Below are 27240 nucleotides of genomic sequence, written 5' to 3'. Positions count from 1 at the left end.
CTGATGAGAACAGTGTAAGCGTTCAAGCAAACCACTTCTGAAGATGCAAGCCACTCGTGCTTGCGAAACGTCAAGAAGAAATTCTACCGAACGACCGCCTAAAAACCCGAAAAACCCATTAGTTTCAAGGAATGGCCTCGAAAATGTTTTGATAGAGACACTTTCGTATCATCGTCCCATCGTATAAGGATGCATGGGACACAGGCGTTAACCCACCCTGAGCCAACTCGGCCATTCGCAATCACCCAAACTGAACAATTTTATTAAATTAACGCATGGTTAACGCAAATCTACGTGTCCCAAAGATGCACAAAAGCGCGCCTCGACCTCTATCGGGCTACGCGTGATGCTAAAGTGGAAGCAGCGCGGACCTACTGGAACACTTGCACAGCTCATCTTCAAGCGCGGCCTTGAAAGGGGCCCCCGGCTCCACCCGAGGCCCCGTTAGCTTTGCGCTCGCTGGCGGATATTGTTTGATTAGATAACTCGCCTGCTGTATGGGGACCGATCAACAAAACCCTAACTGACTGTTCCTGCTGTTGTTGTTCCAGATATTCCCAAAACGGTGACCGCGCCCCCTGACATCAACCTGCCATTTGGGGCTGATTGCGCGCGATCCCTCACCCCCACCGCCACTTTGCTGGCCTTGCAGCGGATCAAGGATGCCTCTTTGTAAGTGTCCTCACAGTGCCGCACTGTTCCAGACAACTCAATGGGGCCCTTTCAGGTCACTAACCATCACGCCCGCCCTCTCCCATCAGTCCTCACCCGGGAAATCCAACAACAACAACAACAACAACAACATATATGAGGACTCAAAGTTGCTGCCGGAGGTGACGATAAGGAGGAGGAAGATTCACCGGTGTGACGTGGCGGGGTGTCACAAAGTCTACACCAAGAGCTCCCACTTGAAGGCGCACAAGCGCACGCATACCGGTAAGTGAGCCGCAATGAGTTTGGCGCAGTCGCTGGCAAGTTTGGGGGTTTTAGGGGAGAAGCCCTATCAGTGCTCGTGGGAGGGCTGCACGTGGAAATTTGCCAGATCGGACGAGCTGACCAGGCATTACAGGAAACACACCGGCCAGAAACCGTTCAGTTGCAACTTGTGCCAACGGTCGTTTAGCAGATCGGACCATCTGTCACTTCACATGAAGCGACATTGACAGTCGGCGATGAAGTTTTTTTTAGTTGAAATTTTGTACAAACGCTCCCATTCTAGCCGGCCTTAAATCTGCCTTTCCTGGTGTCACCGAGTCTAATGAAACAGAGGCTGAGGTTATGTCCTGACCGTTGACAGCTGTCACACCAACATAGGGCCGCCATATTTTTGCAACTTTCACGGATAAATTGATTTATGTACAGGCGATACGTCAATCGGTCGTGACTGCAGTGGTTTTTTCTGCCAATATAAAGTATCGTGATTTTCCTTTGTCAAGACGGTAGCTCGTGTGTGTGCCGCTATCCGGCAAGATTTACTTCAAGTTTCCGCCAGTCGAATCACATAAATCACCTTGTAACGCTATATATCTACCAGGAAAGGTACATTTGACAACGATACTTGTATAGTAAAGCGATGTTTGTCCCATCTCTTGCGTAACAATGACATTCTCTGAACATTCCTAGTTAATTGTAGTAGTTTATTGTTATTGTTGTAATTTTAAGGATGTCGGAACACGGTGCCAGTAGCGATGTGAAAAATACTTGTTTGTAAAAACCCCTAATTTTAATTGACTAGTTTTAAGCCATTGCGGTGCGTTATGCCGAAGGAAACCGCCCTCTGCGGGCACCATTCAATAATTCATTTTTTATTACACCGAAAAAATTCCCGAGCTCTTCAAAGCGCACAAGCCAATCAAAAATTACTCCCTGACAAGGCAAATAATATTTTTGTGATATCGAAAAAAATATTTTACCCGAGCGTGCAATTTTTATATTTTTCTACGTTTAAGTTTCGGCTAAGGCTCGATTTTCGCTGGGCAAAGTTGGACCACTTGATACAGGCTCAAGCCGCTGCATTAACTATAAATATTGTAATTAAGAGAAATATGTATATTTTTAAAACCGTATTGCCAGTAACAGGGCCAGTATATTTTATACTATATTAATGCACGCGAATGCGGATAATTCTGTGTGCATTTTATTATATTTTTTTAATGTAATTTTAATATTCAAATATAGATCTCTGAATTCCTAGGCGCAAATTCGTTCAGTATATAATATTTCCGATTTGGCGACTATTTGCCGATTACCATTAAAAAAACCTTCTGCATTTAGTGGCAAAGGTCTAGGACCATGGGTCGCGTTGTTCTATAGAGAATCGTTATATTTCACGTTATTCTAGAGCTAAGAAATTTATAATATATTTATTAATGTTACATTTTAGCTGAATAAATATTTTGGAAGGGTTTCAATTCGTTGTCTACAACCATCAAAAACCGTTACCCGATAACCGCACCCATAACGCCGCGCTGTCAAACACAGAAATCACAAACACCTCTGAGATCTGTGGCTAGAAGCAGACAAGTACACATAACCACAAACCTATGTTGTAGCACTTGGTGAAAATTTACCTAAATAGGCCAGTTTCAATGTTTTCCGCTGTGCGTTCGCTACTAAGCCGCTCCGGAGGCCTGCTGCCGAGCTCCAGCCCCAAAATGGCCTTCCTTGCCCCCAACACTCCCAGCCTGACCATCAGCTGTGGCATGAAAGTAGTGGGGCTACTCAGAAAAAGGTGCAAAGACTGTTACTTCGTCTGCAGGCAAGAGCGGCTGTATGTAATGTGCAAGACCCACGGAAGACACAAGCAGATGTCAATGGTGAAGAAGCCGAAAAATACCTGGATCCTAACGCATGCCACCCAGAGCAAGCACAGGCCGTGGTAGGGCGCATTTTGCCAGTTTGTATAAGAAAATCACCGAATAGTGGACAGCGATTAGTTTGCGATAAATATAGATTGTAACAAGCGCGAAGTGTTATTCGATCGACCTTCCTTCTTAGAACCCCAAAGATATTTTCAACATGGAAAAGCGTACGCTCGTACATAAAACGGGTTAAATACACGCAAATTGTCATTCACCTCATGTATAGGGCCCAAAAACTGCCAAAAATCTCCGTTTTAACACAAAACTCATCAACCATTTGAATGTTCAATTGAAAAGTCAAATCCATCTACAATTGGCCACGAGGAATGGGTTTATCGATAGATAGAACGAAAATTTGGACGCCTTTGAATGCTGGCTGTACATTTTTTTCAACCAGAAAATCGCAAAATCAGTTGTTTAACGCCATAAACAGTTTTGCATCGCCAAATAATCAAATTAGAGAAATGAATGAAGTTTTAAAATATTTTTCCCAGAATAAAGAAGTTCCCAAAAAGCGACAACTCTAAAAAAATGTTGACAGTTGGCACACTTCTCGATTTTTTTAACATTACGATGCACAACCAGGGTGTTGTGAAAAAAAATCAATTTTATTACCCTGCATTGCAAAACCGTGCCTTTTTTACGTTTCAAAATATTCATCCTTGTCTAATCGGGACGACAACAATGAACTCAGCTCTAGCGTTTCAGTCCACAGATCACCGAGTACCTCTGTAACCTCTGTGATCCGTGGTTCCGTCAAGCAATGACAGATAACAAGCAGTGTGTTGTTTACATTGCACCCTGAAGATTCAAAACTATCACAAGAATTCCCAAACTTGCAGTTATTCTATCTGAGTTTGCTTTACAAGAATGACTGATGCCAGTCTACAAGAGGATGCAACCCACGTCTATATCGTAGAATGCAAGTAAGTGAAACCGTTTGGTTCCCAATAGCAGAAGCACCACGCCCTTTCAAGTCAAGCAAGAAGGCATAGCGAGCCCACTTAGCTTGAACTCGGCCCGCGTGTAAAGGCTAAACCTTTTTCAATCCTAGCTTGGACACGGAAGACGACTGCAGTGTGGAGGATGAGGAGGAGAGCTGCGCTGGGCAGCAAAACAGTCCCGAGGGAGCACGCACTAGTGCCCCGGCATCATTAGTGGGCTTGCACTCACTAATGATGCCCGAAGTGACCCTTACAGTTCCACGAGCGCCCACGAAACGGTTTTACCAATGCGACGTGGAGGGCTGCGGTAAAACGTACACGAAAAGTTCGCATGTGAAGGCCCACAAAAGGACCCACACAGGTGGGAAGCGCCCTGTATGTAATAGCTGTACTCTAGTCGTTGTTCTTGCAGGCGAAAAACCCTACATTTGTACCTGGGAAAGCTGTGAATGGCGATTCAACCGGTCCGACGAACTCAAGCGACATTACAGAAAACACACGGGGGCTCGCCCCTATTCGTGCGCGGTATGTGAAAAGACATTTATCAGGGCTGATCATTTGAATATTCACGTGAAGCGACATTCCTGACTAGTTGATTGCTTAGGCGATTAAGGACTTAACTAGGAAAAACCAAAGCTGTTACTACTGACGCTTTTGTAATGTAAATATGAGTCAGGGAGGTTGTTAAGTTTTAAAATAGTGGTTAGGCGGCAAGACTCTACACCTAAGACTAAGACTTGTGTTATTAATTTTTTTAAAAGTACGCGAAACTATAAACCTGAAGTGGGTGTAGGGTTTTGGTTTAGCAAACTAAGTGCTGTGGATTGTTTGGGCATTTTTCAGATAAACGTGTATTAAAATTGATGATTTAACTCCCAAAATCCCTATCGAACATTATGCTACGACAAAACCCCTGACTCAATCCTGGAACACGGAAAAATCTCGATTTAAGGGGGCACAATTTGAATTCGAAACAGTAAGTTATCAAAACTGACAAGCTAATACAACATGGCTGCCGCCAGCAGTGCCACCAACTCGAAGCAGCAAATTGACATTACGTACAGTCATCTCTTAATTGGGCTGGGTGTGAGCGAGACAATGATAGTTTGTTTTCTGATTCGGCAATTTTGTTAAGTTGGTCGCCCTGCCATTGACAATTGCAATATCGTTTTTATCAATCATCAGCAATTAGGTTAGAATTCTTGAATTTTTTATTTTACATAGTTTCACCAGTTTAGAAAGTCAAGAAATTGTCTTTGAATATACAGGGAGTGGTGAAGTGGTAATGTTTGGCCCTCTGACCTTCCCTCAGGCCCAGGGCCAAAACACTGAAACCAAATGTTTCTTATGCGAGGACAGTTTCAATTTAAGACTGCGCCTGGATATTTTCGTTCTCCACACCTTCGATGTGCACCAGTGTGTTATTGATGATGTGCAAAATATAAAAAATCTGCCCCAGTAAGTCTTTGCGCTCACATTGAAGCAAATCTACATCAGTCTGGTTCCAGATACGTTCTCTATTGGCGAAACCGATTTAAAGAGCGCCCTATTGAGCAAATCATTCCGACGGTGCGAAATGAGGGTGCTCAACAGCACTATTTCTTCCTCAGTACGCTGCTCAAGGAAGACAAACTGCTCAGACACCGACTTACATTGGACTACGTCCTCAAAGTACAAGAGTTTGAAAGAACAAACTTGAACTATAAAAGGAGCTGTTTGTTCTGCAAGTATCAGCATGAAGGTAACGAGATGCGCATTTAAATAAAACTTGATCCTTGAAAAATTGCGTCGTAGGTTCCAGGCAGGAGTACCTGGAACATATCTTCAAAGAGCACAATTTACATCTGGGGAATCACTACAACTTAGTGTTTATTGATGAACTAATTGAACATGTGGACTCCCAATTGCAAGCTTTACGATGTCTGTTTTGCAAGGGCGTGTTTCCGGAGCGGGCAGTGCTCAAGGAGCACATGCGGAAGAAAATGCACAAGCAAATCAGCCCTGAGGATGTGGAATATGATAAGTTCTACATAATAAACTATTTGGAAGTTGATAAGAGCTGGAGAGTCCTGCAGCATGAAACCGACAAGTAGGAAAGCGCTCAATACGCTTTAAACAAATCACTGACCGTCGATTGTCTTTAGTTACGCTTTGGAGGTCGACTATGAGGAGAACTGCGATCAGGAGTATTCGGATTGGACCGAAGCTTCTGGCCAGATCACCTGCCTTTATTGCGCGCACTGTGAAACTGATATGGGCGCCATTTTCGACCACATAAAAACGCAACATAACTTTGATTTTGCTCGAGCCACCAAAGAGTTGGACTTTTATCAGAAAATCAAGCTGATCAACTACACCAGGCGAATGATTTATAGGAAGACGTGCCCGTATTGTACGGAAGAGTTGGGCGATTCTGCAAAGCTCCAAGCACACTTAGCACAGGAGGGCCATTGTAAAGTGCCCTCAGACCAGGTTTTCGATCAAGCAGAGTAAGCCGTGAATATCCAGCAAAAATTCATTTGCAGTACTTAATTGGGTTTTTTCGATTTCAGATATTACTTTTCCACCTATGAAAACGACACGTTTTTGTATCTAATCGATGATATTGACGATTGAAAGCTGGCACTAATATCTGTTTTACCTGAAGCGTTATAGGAATATAAAGCGGCTTAGTCGCAAACGCAATATCGGGGTTTTCCTAACATTTATATGGCAGAAACAAAAAATCTCCTCTTGGCTAACGTTTTGCGCTGAGGAGCGAAACAACTGGGCGCTTTCACTTCGGCGTCCGCGATATATTTTATCTATCACTTATTCACAAGAAACTAACGAATACACAGTGTTGGGAGCCTGGATACTGGGTACGAAAGTCAGGAAAATGAAACCGTATGATGAAGGGCGCGGCACAAAATTTGATAGGGAATTAATAATTTATTTAAAGAAAATTGAAGGATTAAGCCTATCACAGAAATGAAGCGTTACTAGAGAATCAGCGTAAAGTAATCAGAAAAATCGCTCGAACTGGCTTGCAGTATTAGCAAGAAACTTGAAGGATTGAACCAGTTCAGCAGTCGGAAGCATCAAAGTCGACACTGCTGGTGTTGGGAGTGCTGCCCGCACTAGGCGGAGCCAGCTTTTTCCTGGCCAACTTGTCCAGTTCAGCCTGGGCGTCTGAGCGCATCAGAGCTTTGTCCGTTAGCGACTCAGACCCTACAAGGACCACTCATAAACCTGGCTCATTTCTTGTCTTAAACTTACCTGTTTTATTCACCAACGATGTGTTGGGGCTACCGGTTTTCTTATGCAGCAGCGAGTTGAAGAAATTGGCCAGAACGCCCTCGCCTCCCGGCGAATTCACCACTTTCGAGCCGTCCAGTTTTCGAGGCGAAGCCTGAATTCCTACAAAAAGGAACAGTTTAAATGACTGTTTGATCAAACATTCTAATATTCGTACCGGCTATGGGACTTCTCATTGGCCCATCGCTCAGCCTGTTACTTGCAGGACTCGCGCCTCCAAACGAGTGCTGTTGAAGCAGGGCTAGGAAGACCTGTTCGTCCTCCGCCACTAGCTCACTTTCTCGATTCACTGTCTGCAATTTGAAAGAGCTCTAAAGGGCTGCAAAGAAAACATCACCGTGTGTAGGACGTAAAGCTTACCTTTCTTGTAGTCGGCTGGACAATGACATCGCGATAGTAATCGTCTGGTTTGCACGAATGCATGTTTTCATGCAGGATGCTGATCTTCTTCATATTCTCCCAGCCGGCCGGGATGAAGACGGCGTCCTTTTCCACGACCAGCGCGGGCGTCTGGAATGGAAACCCGTAGATTCGATGGGTCAGATACCTGAATTGACCAAGCGTTAGAACAAGGCTTCCATCCACGAAAAAATCTCCGACTTACTTGTAAAGCAAGTCGCAATTCTTATCCTCCTTTGCGCTGGTGTAGAACAAAGCAGCCCCATGCTGCAAGCAGAACCGCCTGATCCACTGTTGCATGAAATCCAAATGCTCATCCCTGTAATCGTGCTCCTTTTCCAGCGTCTGGATGTAGTCCGTCTTGGTGACAACCACCACAATATCCAGGCCCAGATTGCTGGTCAGTGTTCCCTCTGACAAGGTGCTCAGATCGACGTCTTCGTTGTCTTCATCGCCCAGGTTGCGCGAGCTTCGCTTCATTGGAGAGGCTGGCTCCAATTCATCCCCTATTTTTTTAAATATTCAACTGTTTCTTAGCTCAGCTGCGGTGTCACCCACCAGGCTCAATGTATTCCTGCCATTTTTTGACCATCAAATGGCGCCTGTTCCGCCTGACATCGATGTCCAGCTTCAGCTTGTCCAAGTGATCGGCCAGAACCGACGACCAATGCTGCAGCTGCTCCAAAATGCCCCAAGGAGTGCTCATTGACACAGTCAATATCACCAAAGTGTCCTGTTCATACATAGTCTAAGCACCCAACCAGTTGGCCTTATTCGGTTCCTACCTGGAAGTTTTCCTCGTTGAGAGCAAACTTCAGAAGATCCACATGGGACGGATCGCCATCCAGAACCCAAACGCTCAAACGGGTGTGGTCGTCGCGATAATCATCCCTTACATTGATGTAGGCATATTCCAGCCCTGACCCCTTGCTGGAATTGTCAATCCCTTGCAGCTTTGCCACCTGAGCAACGAACGCAGTTTCGCACAAACTCCTCTACTTGGGCGCATTTAGCTGCTTACCATGGTGGTTTTTCCGCTCTCGTTGTTCCCCAAAACCACTATCTGCTTGTTGGGGTTCAGTTTGGGATTTCCATGTTTCTGAACGTCGTTCAGAATGCTCTGCCACAGGTTAACGGTCTCGTCGGTGCCCGCACTTGAGTTATCCGGTTCTTCATTGGTAAGCGCCATCGTTAAAGGCTTTTCACTGCTGAAAAATCACTATTTTAATTGTTTTCTTTTTCTCTCAAACAGTGAGGTGACAGCGTGTGACAGTTAAGGGGCTGGTGAATTCTGTCATGAATTACAAAAAAATTTGTAAAGAGTGGAAATTGGCAACGTTGTTTTGTAGCCATACAAGCATATTTAAAGGAACCCAGGTCAAATTTGACATATATCTCCAGTTCTTCTGAGCACAAAACCACAATAATTCTAGAGTTTTCGAAATTAAAAATAGGCGTCAATTCTCCTCAAAGGCTCAAAAAATTATTACTAAACAACGATTCGGTCTGGTTTTGGACCAACGTCATAAAACGGACACTGACAACACCTGTCATGTTTATTTCATTCCTGGCCTTAACCTGCACCCAGTGTTTACATTTCAACAAAAACAGCATTAGCCAATTTCAACCCCAATTCGCTCAAAAATTCATAATGTGGGGGGTTTTACAAAGTACATATTAATGGCAGAAGACCCTAACGTTGACAATGTGAGTATAGTGAGCCCCTCGAGGTGCCTTCTCACATTTAAACCCTTAGAGGCATTGCTTTGCAGCTCCAGCAGAGCCGTCGCACCAAGCCAAAAAAGCTAAATTGAGCCCACAGTCTGCAGGCATAAAGCGGCTATTTCCTGGACCTGCAGGGCTTCTAACCGCGGATCATGTGGAGGTAGCTAGAGCAGAACCAGCTTTCGAATCCTATCCATCCGTTTGTTGTTGCAGCAAACAGACTTGTGCTCCCAAAACACGTCCCGGTCCTTCCAGGAGGGGCCATGGAAAGATATGGCCAAGGACTCTGAGCCCCTTTACGACCATTTCAACATCGCCTGGATCAAAGGGCAGCCGAAAGGCAACCAGTCCACTATTCAAAAGATTCCATTCCTGGCTGGAGTTGTGCTGTTCTTAGAGGTAGTTGACCGGCAAAGCCAGAAATCAGTAAATGTCACACTGAGGGACCCAACTGGTAAATTCCCAAAACTCCGCCACAAGCGAACCCCCACTGATTAGATTTTCAGGCACCATTCGGGGAAACATTGTTCAGAGCCTCTATGAGGAGCACGAGCCCCTTTTCACTGTGGGCGCCGTTCTGGTTCTGGTGGAATTTGGGGTACTTTCATGCAGCTGCGATCACTGCGACAATCACCACCTCACCATCACGCCCAAAAATCTAAGCGCCATTTATGGCCCGACTAATCTGGTGATTCGTCCCATTAGTCCACAGGATGTTCTGAAAAGCTTCCAGAGGAAGCAGGAGGAGATTTTGGAGCAGAAAAACAACCGAGTGTGTAGGCCCCGAGCGGTCTCACGTCCGGCGATCGCGGCTTTGCAGATGCAGAAACGTGCACAATTCAGACGCAATCCAGCTACTAGTGGAAACCCCACAAGGAAGCTGTTTACCTTCAAGAAGTTGGGGAGCGACCCGCCGAGCCCCCATCCTCATAAAGAGGCGGTTTCAAAGAAACCCAATGGGGAAGGGAAGGGAACGTGTGTTACAGTGGCGGATGTTGCCCATGAGCAACTGTGGAAGGAGATGTTGAGTGATGTGGACCTGGACGCTTTATTTGAAGACGATTTTTAGCAGAACTTTTTTCAAACACTGACAGTTATATTAGGAGGCAACATTTTCTTTTGTTGGAATATACAGTTTGTTTAGGGGCCCTAGTTAAATCTGTCCCTGTGCCACACGATCCAAGAATCCGTTGCAAGACCTAACGCATTGCTGGTAGCACTTTTCAAAGCCCTGCGATCCAGAATCCTGGGAGAGCCCAGCGCGGCAGGCATTTAAACAAGGGCATTCAAATAGTATTAAACAGTGTACTTACATAGTATGGATCCCGGATGATTCGGTCGCCCTCCGGATCAAAGTCCCCCAGCAGCAGGATTTTGGCCTTGCTGCCTTCCGGCTGTTGCCCCTTCAAGTTGCTGATGTTGTTATTGTCCATGCCAAAGATGTAGTCAAAGTCGAAAAAATCCGACTCTTCTATCTGGAATTGATTAGTTTTTTTTAGTGTCGAGTGCTGTGACCGGGATATTCATTCAAGCAGGAAGCGATTTGAATATGGATTTTGCGGTAATAATGCTTTGTATTGCTAATATATTACAATTAGCGCGGAAATGGGACTTAAAATTCAACGGCCGGTGCTTAATTAACGAAGGCCCATTTTGGGAGACAGGGCGCTTTCACACATTGATGTCTATTTACTGCTCATTCTTGGGGTGAGGTCAGTTTAAACTGCATCTTCGATGGATGTCTGAATTACGGAGAAATTTTTTTTTTAAATAAAGCATCGAATTAAAAATGTTTCCAGTCCTCATGGCGAATGCGAAAATTCAAAACTAACGCATGTGTAAAAGAACACACTTCTAGCTGTCTCATCTACCTTTATTTCTACTGTGATCCTGTTTGGATCCACAGTACCCCATGTTACATTATGCTAGCTTGCGTTAATGGTACTGAATCGAGTTAATATGTCAGCAAATATCAATTAACCAATATGTTCAATGTTTGTAATTTACGTATATTGATCTCAACCTAAATTAATAATAGAAGTTGCATTTGTGTGCATATTTCGTAACACGTTAGAGTTACACTACAGATGTGTTGAGGCGTGCTCTTAGTGTTAGGGACCAAATCAGGGAAATCGTACGCACTGGGATCACTCAGTGGGACAATTTCATGCAACTATAAGCACACGCACCCTGTAAAATCGTTTAAGTCAAAACCAACATCGAATTTACATTGAATCAAAAACATTTGCTTTTGGCTTCTAATTTTCAATTACCTGGCCGTGAACTAATTAAAATAAGTTAACGAACTGTTAACGAAACAGCGCGTTTCTCATAATTACTTTTTCTTATCTAAGTCGCTAATTAGTTGAACAACGACGCTAAGCTTAGACTGGCGACAGCAAATATTCACCAGTTTTACCGAGCGCCAAAATGAAACGGCCATCGATTCTGATATTGGGCCTATTCAACTTAATTGCAATCTGTGCCACCCGCCAGCCCCACATTGTGGTCATACTTGGGGATGACATTGTAAGTAATCGTAATGTAAATAATCACGCGACTTAATTAGCATTGTTCCCGATGGACACCAGGGATGGAACGACTTCGGGTTTCACGGCTCCAGCCAAATCCCGACGCCCAACATCGACGCCCTGGGCTACAACGGCGTCGTTCTCAACAAGTTTTACACGCAAGCCATTTGCAGCCCTTCCAGAGCCGCGTTTCTGACTGGAAAATACCCCGTGAGATTCGGTAAGGCAATGAACAACTAAAACGGCCGAAACAGCCCTAACCCGTTGCTGACAGGCTATCAAGGAGTCCCACTCAGCGCGGGCGAAGACCGGCCGCTGCCTCATGACTTGGAACTGTTGCCGGAACGGCTACAGAAGCTGGGCTACAAGACCCACATGGTGGGGAAATGGCACTTGAGCTCCGGCCGCAAGAACAACACGCCCACTGCTCGCGGCTTCGACACCCACTTCGGCTACTGGAACGGCTTTGTGGGCTACTTCGATTATTTTGCCTATCAAGGATTGTCGGCCGACTGGAACATTTCGGTAGGAACATTAACGTCAAACACACCTTGTACTGATTGTCCGGATAGGAAACCTGGTCGGGTCTGGACCTTCACCACGGCTTCAAGCCCCAGTGGCAGTACCAAGGCCAATACGCCACCGATTTGTTCACCGAAAAGTCCCTGGATGTGCTCGAGGCGCACAATGCAAGCGAACCGCTTTTCCTCTACTTGGGGCACCTGGCGGCGCATGCTGGGGCCAATGGAACTGAGCTAGGAGTGAAAAATATCACGCAAACCGACGAGAAGTTTGGCTACATTGAGGACCCTCGACGCCGCCGATATGCCGGTAAACCCTAACTAATTCAACTCTTAACTCGGGGCCGAGTTTCATTAAATGTCACATCACTAGATGTAGTGAGCGAGCTGGACAAATCAGTGGGTCTAGTGGTGAAGAAACTAAGCGACAAAGGAATGCTCAACAACTCCATAGTTCTTTTTCTGTCGGACAATGGGGCCCAAACCATCGGCATCTACGAAAACCACGGCTCCAACTACCCGCTAAAGGGGGTAAACCCACTTTCAAGCCCCAACCAGTGACGCTTTACCCAACGCAAATGTTTCAGCTCAAATTCACGCTGCTTGAAGGAGGCGTCCGGGGCTCCGCGGTAATTTACAGCCCCCTTCTGCGCAAAAAGGGCTACATCAACAACCGCCTGATGCACATCACCGACCTCTACCCCACATTCCTGGACCTAGCAGGCAAGTTTTAACAGCTCTTACCTGCCTCGCTCGGCCGTTGTAAGGAACATTGTGGTTCAGCAACGTGCGGCTGGCCCGGGAATCGGGAGGGTTGCCCGCATGCCAGCCCCCGATCGCCGCACTGTCCACCTTCCACTTGTCTGCCAGCCCCCGTTCTTTGACCAAATGGCTAAATACGGCGTCTGCTATGGGCGAGCGGCAGATATTGCCTAAAACAACACACTCTATACCTGGACTGTTTTGGGGCTTTGCCCACGGCACCTAAACACACAAACAGCGCTGCCTTGGCCATGGCTATGGGGTTTACTTGCACGGAAATAAGGGGCCTAACTTTGACACAATATCAACAATGAGTGAGGTTAATGAGAAATGATTAAAACAGCGTTGCCGGAGGTTTCAGGGCGTGGTTATTTAACGTATATAAGTTTTTGTGGTATTATTCCAGCTTCAGAATTATTATCAATTGCAAATGTGGGTGTACTGAGAATTTTCCAATAAAAAAATATTTTGAAATGTTTAGGAGGAAACCCGAAACTATTCAACAATCTAGATGGCCAAAACCAATGGAGCACCATTTCCAAAGACCTGCCCTCGCACCGATCGGAAGTGCTCCTGAACATTGACGAGAAAAACGGCTTTTCCGGGCTGATTGGGCAAGCGGGGCGCTACAAGTACCTGAACGGTAGCTGACTTCCAAGACCAGTCGACTCCGGTTACTGTTAAAATCAACTTGCAGGCTCCTACATGAATGGCACATACGATGGAGCCTTAGGAGACACTGGCCGAGCGGCTGAGACGCCCGCCTACGACCTAGAGGCTGTTTTGCAAAGCGCGGTAAATCAGGCCATTCAAACAGTGCCGGGAAGCGTCAGTTTAACGCTGGAAAGAATCCAGCAGCTGAGAACCCAACTGGATATCAGCGGATGCAACGGAAAGCGTCGGGCTGCAGATTTGCCCTGTTTAGGTACGAACTGCATCCACGTGATTAGCGGTTTTATTGAATTAACGGCGGACATTTCAGGTGAATGTCTGTTTGACCTGGAAAACGACCCTTGCGAGACCGAGAACCTGTTCGACAGAAAACCGGTTGTAGGCGCGAATTTGAAGAGAAAACTGCGCCGTTACTTCAGCCAGTTGGTTCCATCCAGGAACAGAAAAATTGACTTGAACTCAAACCCGAAGAACTGCAACGGGACCTGGTTTCCTTGGCTGGACGCGGATGGATGCGAAAGAGTATAGGATGTGCTTGAATTAAAGATTTGCTTACCTGTTACCGCTTTCCATTAGTACCGTCACTTATTTTACCGCAGCAAAAGTTGGGGAATGGAAAGGGATACCTGAAAGGGCAAATCTACATTTTTTGAACTTCAAAGTTAATGGAAAGAGTACCTGGTTGCCCCTGCAAGGCTCCATCGCCCCAATTAACTGACATTTGCGTCAAATTCCGGGAGTGACAGCAGCTGGTTTGACAAAGGGCGCGCAGGAAAGTAAAAGGACGGACGGTACTGAACATAGGAGCAACTCAACATAGGGCGTGGCAATAAATAAAAAAAATACTTGTGAGATGTTTAATGTCTGGATGCCAAAAGGCATAAAATTGCATATTGGCCATCTTACCTTGCACCTTACATTTATCGTACGTTAATCACATCAAATGACTTCTGTAGAAATTTTACATGTTCTATAAGGTTCTAGAAAATCAACTAAATGAGTTAAGCAATGATAAATCGAAATTAGGCAATGTAGACTGGGAGTTCCTTCCAATCGAACGGTGCGAAATAATCAGCAATATTTTTGTTTTTTTTTTGATTTGAGAAAAGGTCTCCCCAGAATTATGAAAAAACGCATTGGCAGTGAACACTTTCCCCTAATAATTACACTATTAGTCAAAGTTGAAAAACCGAAAAAATGCCTCCACGCACACCAAAACGGAACGTTACATACTACAGCCCCCCGTTTTCTGCACATGTTTGCAGGCGAAACACGCTCAGAAATCGACGCAATTATATAAATGTAAACATTGTCTCGTCAAACTTTTGAAAAGTACAAATCACAGTCACAAGTAAATTTTATAAGGAGAGGTAGCGAAATACCAGACAATATTCCGGAGACTGTTTTTTTCGATTCTTTTTCCCCCCAAAGTCTGCAAATCAAAATATATATTTCGTTTTTGGATGGCATTTCCTTCGTACTTTTAAAAGTTCAGTTGCTGGTCTAAATCCAAAGCAACCCCAAGTTGAACGTCGGGAACTTGGAGTTACTTTGCGGCTGCTGCGATCTGTACTGGAAAACCAAATGATTTTGGAAATTATTGCCACACAATCCTTCTTCCGCCCTTTAAATAATAATAAAAATTTACAAGCTCTAGCAGGCACAGATCGCGGCAGCGAAACTTAAAAGTGATACTTAGTGAACACCCCATAAATATCCGTTTATTTTGCAACATTAATTTTTTTTTGTTTCTTTATATCAATAATTTATATATTATTAGATTCTAGAAGCTATTTTTTTTCAATAAGTTACTTCATTTCTGTGTAATTATTCTCGAGATAAAAAGGAAACTGTGAAATGTTTGCAAGTTGCTGGAAAATCGCTCAAGGCCCGCCCGGAAAAGGAATGCCGCACCGTTTTCTTGTACTGTATGTGTTTTTGCGTTTTGTACGATTTCTGGGAAACTGAATGCGACATTCCTTCCCCCATTCCGGTGCCTTAAAGTTTGCTCAAACGAGGTACAGATTAGTTATTCTAACACAAAGCCTTGCTAAGTCCGAAAAACCACATCAATTTTTATTGGATTCTCATATGTACAAAACAACCGAAAAATTGAAGTTTTAATAAAAATTGACAGTGTTTTTCTTATCGAGAAAAAACATTCATATCCTAACTACATTACTAACATGGAAATGCAAACATTCAAGTTTGTAAATGTGGCTTAAACCGAGGAATAAAAACCAACCTCTGACTAGTCTACAAAAATAAAATCTATATATAATTAAAGCGAATATAAAACAATCATAAAATTTTGTATATATACACACATTTATAGAATTTCGAAAAAATCATTCAAAATGTAACAGTGTTGTTTCTTTTTATGTTAAAAGCGCTTATCAATGTAACAGGGAGTCAACAATCAAACTGGATGAAAAAACTAACGGAGAATCTCATCAATGGGGCACCACTTTCAAATTTAAAGCTACGCTTGGCATCCACGCGACAAGTACCAACTTCAATCCAACCAATCGCCGCGCTCCTTCACGCGTCATTCTTTGCTCTACGAGAGGCGCTAGCGCGTGACGTTTTCCGACTTGAATCTGTCAAATCTCATTTGCCGAGTGGTTGCGTCACCTAGACCATCGTCTGTCCTGTTTCATCTCCATACACAAAACGGAGATGATTAAATGTTGTTGACATTTGCCCGGTCTAGTTAAAGCAAAAACCCACACAAACCCCACGGCTCGTAAGTACGAATAAACGCACTGGGCATGCGCGAAAGCCTAAATTTGCCAGTGGGGGCTGCACACAGAGAGAGGAACAGAAATACTTTACTTGCGCGCAAGTAAAACCTCTCTCAAAAGCACCAGCCGCCATTCAAGCCCAATAAATTAAAATGTGTTTTTGATGGGTCTTTTGGGGGAACTGAAGGCCCCAACCGAGCCATCCGCTTCAAGCAGCAATTTCCTCAATAATCATCGCGCAATAGAGAGCGCATGCCACTTGATGCCACACACCCTCTATTGCGGTCATTATAAAATAACATAAATAAATACAATTAAAATAAGTTTAGTTTGTTTCAGAGATAATAGAAAAATCACAGAGCGGCGACGCCCACAAATACTAGTTCGCCTGCAGCGTTGGGCGCCATTGATATTGTAAAAATCACAAAAAGAAAACAGATTGTGGTGCCCTCTAAACTTGCATAGAAAAGACGACGATTCCCGGGCCAAATCAACCCCGCACGTGAACGGCTTTGATTACGGACTATTTAGTTGAAGAATTAGTAGGACTACAGCACCCGTATTGGCCGCGTTGATTCACCGGTAATACTGTTGATTTAACGTAAACGGGCGACATTGATTTGGCCCCGAGAAGGACCAAAACGAGAAATGTTCAATTCAACAACTTAAAAACGACAAAAAAAATAAATAAACTTTCGTAAAAGTATTTCTTCATTAACATATAATAGAGAATCTAACATATATTATAGTGTTCCATTTTTTTAACACTGCACAAAAACCAATCTGGTTGCTGTTCTCAAAATCAATCTATCGTCCAATTTAGTGCCGCCGATGTGTTTTTTTTGTTATTGGGGTCGCGCGCCCAGCCCTACGAAGGCATCTTCTAAAAGATCGTTACATAGCCTTAAACGTACCTAAATCCTAAACAGGGGCTCTACCCGTTATAAAGCCCGTGTTTCAGCGTCGCACTGAATTTCGTTTTTATATAAATCTCTCTCTTTAAATAGTATCACATGCCAGTTATATCACATCATCCGTTTCCAGTTATATATCACAGGACCTAGTGACCTTTCAACGTCAAAAGTCACTAACTCTGTTCGGGGGCCCGCCAGCAGAACGTAACCCTATTCATCCGCTCCAAACAATTTACAATCCTAATTTTGTTCAGCAAAAATCGGCGGCCGGTAAAAGGACGACAGTGCCTGTCCAATTTTTTTAATTTGTTATTTTTAATAAATCTAATATTTTTAGTCTAAAATCGGCGCGCTAGCCTACTTTAAACTCGTCCCGCCATCTTGTTGGGTATTATTGCCAACCTGAAAAACAGACAGAAACTAAACCTGCGTCAAAGTCAAAGTTGACACAAAAAAGCACCGGCTTGAAACAATACAATCGAAATGTCCGTTCACGGGTCTAAAACAGCATTGGAAGCAGAACGGAAACCTGACAATTGCGGCTGGATCCAGGTAAGTCCACGCGCGCCATTCAAAGATTGTTAAAGACTCACCAAAGGATGTGGTTGGTCCTGCACCCCTAGGGGGCCGCCCGGCGCTCCACTGGCCCCTGCCGGCTGCTTTATCTTGTCGCAGTAGTCGCTCAGGATGTCTCGAAACCGTGCCCAACTCTTCTCGGGCAGCGTAATCGCAGTTCGAAAATTGGTCTTCACTTCCGATATACGCATGTAAACTCCTCGATTGTTTTGACCTACAAACGGAAAAACTACTTCAATTCGAGTTTCGAGTTCGATTATCTGCTTCGACACAACAAATACATGGGAGTTTAATGAATGTCCAGGTAGATTTCGACATTCTAAACACTCTTCTGGATTGGTCAGCCAAAGGGCTGTTGAGCGGAAGCGCTAGAAAAACTCGGTGCTCAAGAGTCGTAGCGTTTTTCGTGTTTTAACACTTCCATCTTCAGAGGTGGCTGGCTCGACGCAGAGCCACTCTGAACATGAAAGCCACTTCTAAAGCTAAATTTCGAATGAACTCGCTGTTGCTCCCCATCCCGCTAGTAGATTGTAGTTAACTTACCAATATCAAAGTAGAAATTCTTATTATCCACATGCATGTGTCGGCCCTCTGGCAGGTCGGGTTTGTATGCGTGCTCGTCAGTGCTGAATTCGTCCAGAAGATCGGTGAGAGCGTCGCGAAACTCGATCATTCCTTGCGCCGGTATCGCCACCTGAAACCAGCCGAAAGCTGTAGGGCTGTAGCGATTGGCCTTTGAGGTCTTCCTTTACCTGTGAACGAGGCCCGCCCCGTGTTATAGTTTGCGATACGCGCAGGAAGCGCCCCCGCGAATTCTCCTTCAAGTCCAAGTAGTAGCGACGATTGTCTTTGATCATCATTTCGGACTTGAGTTTGCCGTCTTCAGGCACGTTGTCTGGATTAGGCGGACCTGCAACAGACACTGCAACTAGAGACGCCACATTGATGAGATACGCAACTCCAACTGGGCCGCTAGGGAGGTCGCAAGGTTAGTAAGGACCTACCGAGTGAGGAGTAGTAGTCGCTGAAGGTCGATAGGTGGTCTCGGAATTCTGCGGCAGTGGATAAGGCGAGAAATATTTGCGATCTTCGTCCGTCTGCTCCGATCTGCAAGCAATTTGGTTGGTGAATTGGCCGAGTTTCAGCCGGCAAGTACTCACTTCAGCCACTTTGATAAACCGTCCTCTGCGGTTCTGTTTTACGTCCAGGTAGAACCGTTTGCTCTGAATCTGGAGCATTTTTGTTGCTAGTTCCTGCTCCATCTGGCCCTGCTGGCCTGAAAACACAAAAACGGTGTAAATTGCTACTTGCGAACACTGTTGCTGATTAAGGGCTGCTTTCTATAGCTTGGAACGTGGCAAAATTTGTCTTCGTTCCAAATTTGACAAACCACTGCAATAATTAGAAGAGACAAAGCCACATAAAACTTGTACCTTAAACACCCCCTGACTCCGTTCTGGCATAAAACATCACAGTTGTTGCAGTTTTTTGCCGATTTCATTCAAAATGGGGGGCAAACGTCGAGAAACTGTTCTCAAATATGGCCAAATTTGCGTGGTTTTTCAGTCAATATCCGCCTATTCACCCACTTGGGCTATTAGAACAACTGCAGCCAACCACCGCAGTCAAAAGCAAAGTGCTTTTGCACATTTTCCCGTGTCAATGAAATCTTCATACACCCTTAATTAGTTGAATTCCAACCCCCCAGTGAATGATTCAATTGCTTTCAAGCATCAGAGCAATGATCGCAAAGAACCCGAAACCCTTCAATATTCTAACAAATGCACCTACTTGGATCCTGCCAATATTGAATCTTCCCCAAAACCCACTCGGTGTTTCTGTTTTCCATTATAAGTTCCAGCCTGGTGGTCACTTCGGGTCAAGTAAACAAATATCAAAATTTCGAAAAACTGCTGTATCTCGATCAAGCCGCGCGATGATACTGAACCATGAATCACTCAATGAAAGCATAGTAGAACTGTACTACTACAGAAGTCGCTAAATTCCCAGAAATGAGTCATCGGTTGGAATCTCATTCATCAGTCGCCCCAAAAATAGTTCAATTGGCACCGAATTGGGAGGACCAGAGAACAAGGGCAGAACAAAGAGAAGTCTGGTTTGGGGGTTGAATAATGACAATGTTAAGGGCTGCTTACCTGAATCGTATTCACTTCCCTGCTCCATGCCCTGGTACTCTAAAAGTAAGAAGAAAATTAGCGTTAGATCACGGCAGAGGGCTGGACAAGGAAACTGCGAGGGCCCTGTCGCTAATTTGACCGCAAAACGAGCATTTTTCCGGCCTGATTGATCAAAAACATCAAAATTCGATCCTAAGGTCGAGAATCCCCTGTTTTGACATTCACTTTGAAGTAGAAAGGCAACCGAACTGACGTTGGCCAAGGTCACTATCCGACTATGGCAATCATTCGGGTTTGTGGCAATTTTTTGGCCGTTGGGGCTGCGCCCCCGCCCCGGTTCCGTTTCCCGAGCAAATTTGGCTCCAAAAACCGCGGCCCATCAGCACCAAAACGCTTAAAATTGCCGAATTACCCTGACCCGTCCAATCGAATTTTACGCCATCTTGGTACACTTGTCAGGTTAAAAAGGCGATTGCGACCGCTCAGGAGCGCCATTTCGTCGCGAAATTTCGCACCTCGGTTCAGCGGTACCTCAACTCGCTAAGGGCCACGCATTTATCAGCGATTCTTTTACTCACTTTGCGAACTTGAACCTTCATCTCCACTACCTATATCCGACATCGCAAACCCTACTCACACACACACACAACCTGCGGTTTTAGGGGAAACCACTAGCACCAACCGTCAAAATTTGCCGACAAGCAGTGGCGGACTTGGAAACCAACTGAGCGAAAAAACGCGTTTTTATCGATTGCCCATGGAAGCTCATTATGGAGAAAAACGCTAATGTTCTTTAAAAAACTCAACCCTCTTTACCTCATTGGGGGGTTCGTGGGTTCAACAACCGACTTTTCTGTTAAGGCAAACTATATTTGTTTCAGTAATGGTGCGGAAAGAAAAAGGATGGCCTCACTGAAAGTGCAGGTCTGATCCAAGTGAGTGCTCCCTTTGTGTCAAAGTTGTACATGTCAAAACCTGCCAAAACCATTCTGCCTGCCGGCCTGCGGCTGTGAGGCTGTTTTAGGACAAGGTAAGGTCAGTTAAAGCACCAGCGGACGTAAAGACGTGTTTTTCAACCCCCAGATTGATTTTTTGGGGAATCTGCATCCGTGCCAGCTGCCGCCATCTAGTCTTTTTAAACGGTCATAGGCTCGAAATCCTTGAAATTTATTGCGCAAAAAATTCAATTTTTTTTCATTTGCCTGTACTGTCCCTATGTGAGTCAGTCGATTGATTGGGTTCCCGGCTAATTAATAAACAGACAACAGCGATAATCATGTTAAAAACATTGCATAACCCCCTGTTGTGTCATCCGAATTTTGCCCAAATAATCGGGTCGAAAATAGCTCGAATCGCTGGAAGTGGTTACTTATCATCATCACATAAACCGGTCATGACAATGCGATCTAATAATAAATAAAACCCAGCGCGAACGTCATTGAATGATGTCATAGCTGAGCAATGTCATGCGCCTATTTCCCCGCACCTACCACATGGGGCGCTGAAGAGCGCATGCCCGCCACCACACTCATTGTAACAGCGTTGCAAGGGGAACAAAGATGGCAACGATCTATCCGCCATTTTCTAAAGTGAGATAGAATAAAGTGTTTTTTGTGATTTCCATGCTGTTTAGGTGGCTTTTTGTGCGAATTTGCAACGAAACAGGTAAGCAAGGGCGTTGTGATCGGTGGGAAACCGTTTTCGCGCGGGTTTTAGTGAAAATCGGGCGAAAATCCCACCGGCAATGATAGCGTCTGTCTTACAAGAGACAGAGTGCAAGGCCAGCCAAATCGTTTTCTTTGTTGCTTCTATACTCTTATTTCATTTTATCCTATCGTCTTTGTTGTGTAAAAAGAGAGCAATTTGGAGGAAGGAAGGCACAGTTTCGCTGCCGTTGAGGAATCGAGGGCTGGCAAACGGCCCTCAAAAATACCACACCCAGGTGTTGGATTTCGCATCGAAATGACGCCGTTGATTATGGATTTTCCCGATTTGCGTCAACCGGCCCGCCCGGCTTGCCCCCCGCACTCTAAGCTAATGCTCAGCATTCCACAAGAGCACCAAAGCCAGACTACAGGCCCGATTTGGGTCTGTGTAGCTCGGGCAAATTGTCTATCTGCCTTCACTCTTTGAACGCTCAAAAGTCTTTGAGTCCCCAACCTTATCGTACAGTCCTACAGAATGTGTGCGATTTGAGGAGTATTTTCCGTCTTAGTCAAGGTTTGTCCCTCCTGACTTGCCATGGATCTCTTTGCTTTTGCTCCAGCTTCTTCAGCATAACCCCTGCAGCAAACTGTCAAGAGTTTCCCTTTGCAGTGCGAAACTTGTCATTGATGAAGTTGCGCCGGCTGCAGCTCCAAATGGCAATAAATTTCTTGGGGCTCCACGCTGGTTTAAGAACAATTGGGTTCTAGTTTGCTATTCTGCAGCCAGTGTGGTGCCCGAAGGCCCAACAGAACTATTAGCAAGTTCTGGTCAATTTGCAGCAGGAATAAGTGAAAATGTTCGACCCGAACGTGATCACAACCACAACGCAGCAGACGCAGATCCAATACCAGCAGCAACCGCAACAGCAGCAGCCGGAAAAAGACAAAAACGACCAAGACGCCAAACAGGACTTTGCCCCGTTCTGTTACGCCAACGTGAACATGATCCAGAAAATCGCACCGCAAACGCAGCACTCGACTGTGAATATGTCGCAGCTGACGGACGACAAGTGCTACATCACGCAGCCTGCATTCAGTTACAACTACACGCTCGTGAACCAGAACTTGCTCACCCAGAACGCCATATCCAACATTACCTTCAAGTGTGACGTTTGCGGTCTGATGTTCGCGCACCTCAGCATGCTCAACCATCACAAGAAGGTGCAGCACGGTCAGACGGATCAGCAGCAGGCGCAGCAACAACAGATCACCGTTCAAGTGAGTGAGCGCCACTTGCGCACTGCAATGCCATTTGACTTACTTTGCGTCTGCAGCTGATGCCAACGCAGGTGCAGCAGGCGCAGCAGCCGACACAAATTCAAATAGTGTCGGCGGATCGCATCCGGTTCTCGTGCGAGGAATGCGGCATGACGTTTGCCACCCAAGGCGAGCTGAAGACGCACAAAATCCAAAACCACCAGCAACAGCAGCAGCAACAACAGCAGCAGCAGCAGGTTTGGACTGAAAGGTAGTGAAGGCGACAGCGAGTGACTGTGTTCGGTTGGCAGGTGCAGCAAGCTGCGCAGCAGGTGAACGCCTTGAAGATCAAAAACTGCGAGACTTGCGGGGCGCCTTTGCCGCAGGACACCAACAAGAAAAGGGCCGTCATGAAGGTAAGTGGGAGTCGGGGGAGAAAACGGGGGTTTCACCAAAGCGTCCCTCTTAGGTTAAATGTGAGAATTGCTTGAGCGCCGAGTCCATCCAGCCGCAGATCTTTGTGGTAGCGGCTGCGCCCGACACCTCCGCCGTTAAGTACGAAGAAACCACCGGTACGCAAACTCAAAACACTCCCGCCTTGGGTAAGAAACCCTCTGCTCTGTGCACAGGCTGGCGAAGTTACGCGATTCACTAGCAAGCCGCCTAATCCAGGAGAACTCTTGGTTCTCCTTTCAACTCGTTCAGTTTAATGCTGCAATTGTTTCTGCGTAGGCACCCAAAACTCGATCCCGATCGGCATCAAAAACAACCACCCGGTGAAGAAGAGAGGCGTGGCCAGCGTAACGAAGTGCACCAAGTGCAATGGCAGCGGCATCATTTTCATTGGAGGAACCAAGAACCAGCAAAACAACGTCGACAAGCCGTTTCATTGCAACATTTGCAACGGTACCGCTGCTTGATTGCTTGCCTAACGTCGTGCACTTACCAGAACTGGCTTTTGCAGGCTCATTCAGCAGGTATTCGTCCCTTTGGTCGCACAAACGGCTACATTCTGGCGAAAAGAACTTCAAGTGCAACATTTGCGGCCTGGCGTTTGCCAAGGCGGCGTATTTAAAGAACCATTCCAGAATCCACACGGGCGAGAAGCCCTACAGGTACGAGTGGAACCAGTTGCAGTTCTGCAGGTGCCAGTTAATGCAATGTTGCAGGTGCAACGTGTGTGGCATGCAGTTTTCCCAGTCGCCGCACTTGAAGAACCACGAGCGGATCCATTCGGGGGAGCGGCCCTACGTGTGCGAAGTGTGCGATAAATCTTTTGCCCGGCATTCCACCTTGTGGAACCATCGGCGCATCCACACAGGCGAGAAACCTTATAGGCGAGTAGATATAAGGCGCATTTGTTCCCATCGGACGAACCGCACGAATGAAAATTAATATTTGCYTYGTTTTAMGGCACATGCCTAGCGCTCATCTGTTCCGAAACAATTCGTTCTTCCTGTAACGAATAGTTCAAACGATCTAAAATCATACTGGTGAATCCATTAGTTGCGTTCGTTCGTGTGCCAAATGCGCGCTTACCTTCATCATCATCATCATCAGGCTAGACGTGTTTTTGTGGGAGTTTTTCTAACAGTGAAAAAATTCCAGGTGCGAAATTTGCAGTTCTTGCTTTAACCAAGCCACCCACTTGAAGAACCACCAGAAAGTGCACTCGGGAGAGAAACCGTTCAAATGTGATATTTGCGCAGTCGGTTTTTCGGACAGGTAAACCCGCACTCTGCGCCGCAAGCCCTCACTAAACCGCCACCTTTCGTAGGTTTGCCCTTAAGCGTCATCGAAATATCCACGAAAAATATGGGCGAACCAAACCGATGAACCAGCCCGCCGAGGTTCAGGTCGATAACACTTCAGTTGACTCGTCAACAGATGGCGTTATGCAGGTTCAAGAGAGGTAAGACTGGACGCGTGAGCGCCACTGGCTCTGATTGGTCGGGTTTTCCAGCTCCGATCACGATGAGGAAGAACTGGTGGAGGCAAAGTACGAAGAGTCTGAAGAACTGGTGGAAGAAATGGAAGATATCGCTGAGCTGCAAGTGCAACTGCAATAAATGCCGACGGTGTGGCTTCTTTTGATGCACTGATGGCCTAAAGGCGTTGTTTTAAACGCCTCTTATTTGAATTTCAGTCGAATGTATATATAAAGCAATTTTTTTAAGAACGCGACGCATGTTTGGGACTCGAAGCGTATGAAACGTTTGCGTTAAGATGTTTCAATCAACAATAGAAAAATCATTCAAACAAGTGCTTTCGTTTGCCCCAAATCGACAAACGCTAGAGCAACTGAGTTTTTTCAACGCCTGAAACGGGATGAAATCAAAACAGGCCGATAAGTTTGAATTACTGTTTATTTTAAATACGCACATAGACCTGCTATAATTCATAATAATAATTAATTATTCACTATGGTAGAATTTAAAATATACCCTAGCAGTTATAAGTATGTAACAAGAGAAACTTCCATTAAGTATATTGAGTGGAATGAGACATTTTTACAATAATATTACTTCGTTGAAATAATTCACTTTTTTTTTCGTTTTGTTTGTTTTTTCTGGAGTAAATGAACTAAGGCAATAAATAAAGCCAGAAACTTGTACAAAAGCAGAGTCGCCCAACAATCGATCGAGTAAATGAAGCGCTATTTCTACACTATATACAGGGCCTTTTTGGCTTTATTTATTGGGTTCTTTGTCACTGCGTTAAACCATTGGGTGTGGCCCTACCGTATTCTGTTTTGCATGCACTGTGCCGTCGCGTTTCCTTGCCGGTATATGAAACGAAAAGAGTGCGATCTAGCAACAACGCAACGAACAAGGACAAAACTTAGGTGCAATACAGAATCCCAATGAAGCAGTGAAAACTTTAATACCTGGAGGTTCGTTTACTACCAGTTTTCACCTAGAACGATTCAACTAAATTAATCAGTGCCTTTATACAGAAGGGGGAAAAATTGAGTACAACCAAGTAAAAAGCCACATTAACAAACCCGAGTACAATCGAGTTTTCAGTTAAAAAAGAGTAGACAAGTAAAAAAGGAGTTTTTTGCTGTGCGAAATTCCGAACGAAAAACTGTACGGAGTACGTTGACTAGGCAAAGGGGGGTGATTGATTTCCTATCAGAATCGGATTAGTTAGGCAGATGGGCACTGAGAAGTCAGCGCATATCTGCAATTGAAAACGTCGACGGGCTTACTTTAAATCTAGAAAAGAGAGAGGGCGTGTGGATGAGTTGCGTGATGGAGCGGGACGGCGACAGAACAGTGAACCCACAAGCGGCCGGTCACCCGGGGGGAAGCCCCGCACCGAAGCCCCCGCGATGAGACGCTCACTCACCTGGAGTATACACAGGCACGTCGCCTTGATTAAGGGCGGCGCTCTCCCCAGCAGTGGCGCTACTGGCAGGGGCCGGCATGGCGAATATCGGATTAGAGGGCGCCCCCTTTCTCGTTGGGGACGGTTGGGAGGTCACGGGGGATCCACCTCTATCCTCCTCGCTCCCATCGTCCTAAAAGGTGCAAACTCGGTTAAGGGCGCCGTCTTACACACCGCCAGTGACTCCCAGTTGACAGAACGTCATTTTTCAGCGTGGACACGTGTCAAAGTGACATTAGAAATAGACGCGTCAGTGTGAGTTTGTGAGTGCATTACTCATGCATTACGCATGCATCATGTGCTTCTTGCGACCAGCGAACGTTCCAGGCACCGGTTGTCTCACTCACACTCAGGAGTTTAGGTGGGATGCCACATACCAGGTACGTAGTTGATAAAACCTTCACGGCTTTTTAAGGCAAACAATCTGACACTGACGCGCCCCAATAAAACGTCATTGTTAAACCACACTGTCTGTACATTAGTGGGGATTGAAATGAGCAACAAACGGAAACTGTACTTACCGGAATGCGACGCGGTTGGGTAAACACTGGTTGGCCAGCGCTCGCCCCTCCCTCTCGCTGAAAACATCACTACAGTCAGAACTCACAAACGGAAAATAAGTGAAAAAAAAACAGACAAAGACAACCACAACCGCCCAATAATCACTAATCAAAATCACACAACCCCCATTCACGGACAGTCTGTCCCAAGCTAATTGGCAGTGACGTCAGTAAACACAGCCTCACTTTCCTTCGAACGGCGTTTTGGTAAGACATTGAAATGAAAACTTGAAAATATTCACAATCGCCAAAATCTTCTTCCATACTTAAACCAATTACTTCTGTTAATTCCTGGGTTTCAGT

At 45.4% G+C, this 27240-nt stretch overlaps 10 protein-coding genes across 23 annotated transcripts in view; 6 read left to right on the top strand and 4 right to left on the bottom strand.

The window, feature by feature from the left end:
* LOC109540001 (Krueppel-like factor 5) overlaps positions 1-2411 on the top strand; it is a 36914-nt gene extending 34503 nt beyond the window's left edge. For all 4 annotated transcript variants that reach the window (XM_048665530.1, XM_019908117.2, XM_048665531.1 and 1 more), the window contains 3 exons: positions 552-672; positions 728-936; positions 991-2411. In XM_048665530.1, the coding sequence (XP_048521487.1) occupies positions 552-672; positions 728-936; positions 991-1163 (503 nt within the window). In that variant the 3' untranslated portion in view covers positions 1164-2411. The remainder of the gene's footprint in view (positions 1-551; positions 673-727; positions 937-990) is intronic.
* A 1176-nt stretch (positions 2412-3587) lies between these two features.
* LOC109540007 (Krueppel-like factor 7) lies at positions 3588-4665 on the top strand. Its single transcript, XM_019908129.2, has 3 exons — positions 3588-3787; positions 3916-4166; positions 4218-4665. Exons 1-3 carry the CDS (start codon positions 3732-3734, stop codon positions 4391-4393), a joined length of 483 nt encoding a protein of 160 aa, XP_019763688.2. The 5' UTR covers positions 3588-3731; the 3' UTR covers positions 4394-4665.
* A 292-nt stretch (positions 4666-4957) lies between these two features.
* LOC109539994 (zinc finger protein 277) lies at positions 4958-6490 on the top strand. Its single transcript, XM_019908102.2, has 6 exons — positions 4958-4997; positions 5074-5263; positions 5314-5546; positions 5600-5894; positions 5950-6294; positions 6358-6490. Exons 2-6 carry the CDS (start codon positions 5091-5093, stop codon positions 6419-6421), a joined length of 1110 nt encoding a protein of 369 aa, XP_019763661.2. The 5' UTR covers positions 4958-4997; positions 5074-5090; the 3' UTR covers positions 6422-6490.
* Positions 6491-6723: 233 nt separating this feature from the next.
* Positions 6724-8801, bottom strand: LOC109539988 (cytoplasmic dynein 1 light intermediate chain 2). The gene is made up of 8 exons (XM_019908096.2): positions 8523-8801; positions 8287-8463; positions 8060-8234; positions 7707-8007; positions 7463-7649; positions 7260-7395; positions 7064-7204; positions 6724-7015 (listed from the first exon to the last, which is right to left on the bottom strand). The coding sequence occupies exons 1-8, from the start codon at positions 8688-8690 to the stop codon at positions 6870-6872; spliced, it is 1431 nt and encodes a 476-aa protein (XP_019763655.2). The 5' UTR covers positions 8691-8801; the 3' UTR covers positions 6724-6869.
* A 236-nt stretch (positions 8802-9037) lies between these two features.
* On the top strand, positions 9038-10370 carry LOC109539997. The gene is made up of 4 exons (XM_019908107.2): positions 9038-9208; positions 9258-9386; positions 9440-9680; positions 9733-10370. The coding sequence occupies exons 1-4, from the start codon at positions 9182-9184 to the stop codon at positions 10293-10295; spliced, it is 960 nt and encodes a 319-aa protein (XP_019763666.2). The 5' UTR covers positions 9038-9181; the 3' UTR covers positions 10296-10370.
* On the bottom strand, positions 10256-13369 carry LOC109540008 (low molecular weight phosphotyrosine protein phosphatase 1). Its single transcript, XM_019908130.2, has 4 exons — positions 13263-13369; positions 13023-13210; positions 10540-10701; positions 10256-10472 (listed from the first exon to the last, which is right to left on the bottom strand). Exons 1-4 carry the CDS (start codon positions 13291-13293, stop codon positions 10380-10382), a joined length of 474 nt encoding a protein of 157 aa, XP_019763689.2. The 5' UTR covers positions 13294-13369; the 3' UTR covers positions 10256-10379.
* On the top strand, positions 11054-14274 carry LOC109539982 (arylsulfatase B). Its single transcript, XM_019908079.2, has 9 exons — positions 11054-11755; positions 11818-11977; positions 12032-12282; positions 12330-12588; positions 12652-12809; positions 12866-13001; positions 13522-13683; positions 13738-13965; positions 14023-14274. The coding sequence occupies exons 1-9, from the start codon at positions 11657-11659 to the stop codon at positions 14238-14240; spliced, it is 1671 nt and encodes a 556-aa protein (XP_019763638.2). The 5' UTR covers positions 11054-11656; the 3' UTR covers positions 14241-14274.
* A 281-nt stretch (positions 14275-14555) lies between these two features.
* LOC109539998 (transcriptional activator protein Pur-beta) lies at positions 14556-20842 on the bottom strand. Of its 6 annotated transcripts, none has more exons than XM_019908108.2 (8): positions 20663-20842; positions 20103-20141; positions 19107-19222; positions 18951-19053; positions 18699-18874; positions 18490-18640; positions 17964-18160; positions 14556-17772 (listed from the first exon to the last, which is right to left on the bottom strand). In XM_019908108.2, exons 1-8 carry the CDS (start codon positions 20703-20705, stop codon positions 17728-17730), a joined length of 870 nt encoding a protein of 289 aa, XP_019763667.2. In that variant the 5' UTR covers positions 20706-20842; the 3' UTR covers positions 14556-17727. The 6 variants fall into 6 exon arrangements, with proteins under 6 accessions (XP_019763667.2, XP_019763669.2, XP_019763671.2 ...); XM_019908110.2 differs by having other exon boundaries at positions 18699-18856; positions 20663-20783; XM_019908112.2 differs by lacking the exon at positions 20103-20141 and having other exon boundaries at positions 20663-20786.
* Positions 20843-21026: 184 nt separating this feature from the next.
* LOC109539981 (zinc finger protein 454) lies at positions 21027-25525 on the top strand. Of its 3 annotated transcripts, none has more exons than XM_019908076.2 (11): positions 21027-21114; positions 22571-23008; positions 23065-23244; positions 23299-23403; positions 23457-23589; positions 23720-23893; positions 23952-24102; positions 24157-24324; positions 24596-24712; positions 24765-24899; positions 24951-25525. In XM_019908076.2, exons 2-11 carry the CDS (start codon positions 22586-22588, stop codon positions 25054-25056), a joined length of 1692 nt encoding a protein of 563 aa, XP_019763635.2. In that variant the 5' UTR covers positions 21027-21114; positions 22571-22585; the 3' UTR covers positions 25057-25525. The 3 variants fall into 3 exon arrangements, with proteins under 3 accessions (XP_019763635.2, XP_019763636.2, XP_019763634.2); XM_019908077.2 differs by lacking the exon at positions 21027-21114 and adding an exon at positions 21596-21749 and having other exon boundaries at positions 23457-23559; XM_019908075.2 differs by lacking the exon at positions 21027-21114 and adding an exon at positions 21596-21749.
* The window catches only part of LOC109540003 (dnaJ homolog subfamily C member 5 homolog), a 5858-nt gene continuing 3953 nt past the window's right edge, over positions 25336-27240 (bottom strand). Inside the window, exons 5-7 of one of the 4 annotated variants that reach the window (XM_019908122.2) lie at positions 26899-26955; positions 26339-26510; positions 25336-26205 (exon numbers count right to left, since the gene is read on the bottom strand). In XM_019908122.2, coding sequence (XP_019763681.1) covers positions 26195-26205; positions 26339-26510; positions 26899-26955 — 240 coding nt within the window. In that variant the 3' untranslated portion in view covers positions 25336-26194. The remainder of the gene's footprint in view (positions 26206-26338; positions 26511-26898; positions 26956-27240) is intronic. The other 3 variants (XM_019908123.2, XM_019908124.2, XM_019908125.2) reach the window with 3 other exon arrangements.

Source organism: Dendroctonus ponderosae, unplaced genomic scaffold (genome assembly GCF_020466585.1).
Source record: "Dendroctonus ponderosae isolate FM_Combo_2020 unplaced genomic scaffold, Dpon_F_20191213v2 Dpon_F_20191213_4, whole genome shotgun sequence".
Lineage (NCBI taxonomy): Eukaryota > Metazoa > Arthropoda > Insecta > Coleoptera > Curculionidae > Dendroctonus > Dendroctonus ponderosae.
This window is presented reverse-complemented; position numbering and strand designations above follow the sequence as displayed.

What these genes read in the sequence shown, in the direction of transcription:
- LOC109540007 (XM_019908129.2), top strand. Translation starts at nt 3,732, where the DNA reads ATGACTGATGCCAGTCTACAAGAGGATGCAACCCACGTCTATATCGTA. An exon ending in GTCTATATCGTAGAATGCAA is followed by an intron (nt 3,788 to 3,915) that starts GTAAGTGAAACC and finishes TTTCAATCCTAG; the next exon opens with CTTGGACACGGAAGACGACT. An exon ending in CCACAAAAGGACCCACACAG is followed by an intron (nt 4,167 to 4,217) that starts GTGGGAAGCGCC and finishes TTGTTCTTGCAG; the next exon opens with GCGAAAAACCCTACATTTGT.
- LOC109539994 (XM_019908102.2), top strand. Translation starts at nt 5,091, where the DNA reads ATGTTTGGCCCTCTGACCTTCCCTCAGGCCCAGGGCCAAAACACTGAA. An exon ending in AATATAAAAAATCTGCCCCA is followed by an intron (nt 5,264 to 5,313) that starts GTAAGTCTTTGC and finishes GTCTGGTTCCAG; the next exon opens with ATACGTTCTCTATTGGCGAA. An exon ending in CTGCAAGTATCAGCATGAAG is followed by an intron (nt 5,547 to 5,599) that starts GTAACGAGATGC and finishes ATTGCGTCGTAG; the next exon opens with GTTCCAGGCAGGAGTACCTG.
- LOC109539988 (XM_019908096.2), bottom strand. Translation starts at nt 8,690, where the DNA reads ATGGCGCTTACCAATGAAGAACCGGATAACTCAAGTGCGGGCACCGAC. An exon ending in TCAACGAGGAAAACTTCCAG is followed by an intron (nt 8,235 to 8,286) that starts GTAGGAACCGAA and finishes ATGTATGAACAG; the next exon opens with GACACTTTGGTGATATTGAC. An exon ending in GCAGGAATACATTGAGCCTG is followed by an intron (nt 8,008 to 8,059) that starts GTGGGTGACACC and finishes TTAAAAAAATAG; the next exon opens with GGGATGAATTGGAGCCAGCC.
- LOC109539997 (XM_019908107.2), top strand. Translation starts at nt 9,182, where the DNA reads ATGGCAGAAGACCCTAACGTTGACAAT. An exon ending in TAACCGCGGATCATGTGGAG is followed by an intron (nt 9,387 to 9,439) that starts GTAGCTAGAGCA and finishes TTGTTGTTGCAG; the next exon opens with CAAACAGACTTGTGCTCCCA. An exon ending in CACACTGAGGGACCCAACTG is followed by an intron (nt 9,681 to 9,732) that starts GTAAATTCCCAA and finishes TTAGATTTTCAG; the next exon opens with GCACCATTCGGGGAAACATT.
- LOC109539982 (XM_019908079.2), top strand. Translation starts at nt 11,657, where the DNA reads ATGAAACGGCCATCGATTCTGATATTGGGCCTATTCAACTTAATTGCA. An exon ending in CCAACTACCCGCTAAAGGGG is followed by an intron (nt 12,810 to 12,865) that starts GTAAACCCACTT and finishes CAAATGTTTCAG; the next exon opens with CTCAAATTCACGCTGCTTGA. An exon ending in TGCAGATTTGCCCTGTTTAG is followed by an intron (nt 13,966 to 14,022) that starts GTACGAACTGCA and finishes CGGACATTTCAG; the next exon opens with GTGAATGTCTGTTTGACCTG.
- LOC109540008 (XM_019908130.2), bottom strand. Translation starts at nt 13,293, where the DNA reads ATGGCCAAGGCAGCGCTGTTTGTGTGTTTAG. An exon ending in AGCGCTGTTTGTGTGTTTAG is followed by an intron (nt 13,211 to 13,262) that starts GTGCCGTGGGCA and finishes GTGTTGTTTTAG; the next exon opens with GCAATATCTGCCGCTCGCCC. An exon ending in TCATCCGGGATCCATACTAT is followed by an intron (nt 10,473 to 10,539) that starts GTAAGTACACTG and finishes GGGCTCTCCCAG; the next exon opens with GATTCTGGATCGCAGGGCTT.
- LOC109539998 (XM_019908108.2), bottom strand. Translation starts at nt 20,705, where the DNA reads ATGTCGGATATAGGTAGTGGAGATGAAGGTTCAAGTTCGCAAA. An exon ending in GAATTTCTACTTTGATATTG is followed by an intron (nt 18,161 to 18,489) that starts GTAAGTTAACTA and finishes TTCCGTTTGTAG; the next exon opens with GTCAAAACAATCGAGGAGTT. An exon ending in AGGACCAACCACATCCTTTG is followed by an intron (nt 17,773 to 17,963) that starts GTGAGTCTTTAA and finishes TCTGTTTTTCAG; the next exon opens with GTTGGCAATAATACCCAACA.
- LOC109539981 (XM_019908076.2), top strand. Translation starts at nt 22,586, where the DNA reads ATGTTCGACCCGAACGTGATCACAACCACAACGCAGCAGACGCAGATC. An exon ending in TCATTGCAACATTTGCAACG is followed by an intron (nt 23,894 to 23,951) that starts GTACCGCTGCTT and finishes TGGCTTTTGCAG; the next exon opens with GCTCATTCAGCAGGTATTCG. An exon ending in ACAGGCGAGAAACCTTATAG is followed by an intron (nt 24,325 to 24,595) that starts GCGAGTAGATAT and finishes AAAAAATTCCAG; the next exon opens with GTGCGAAATTTGCAGTTCTT.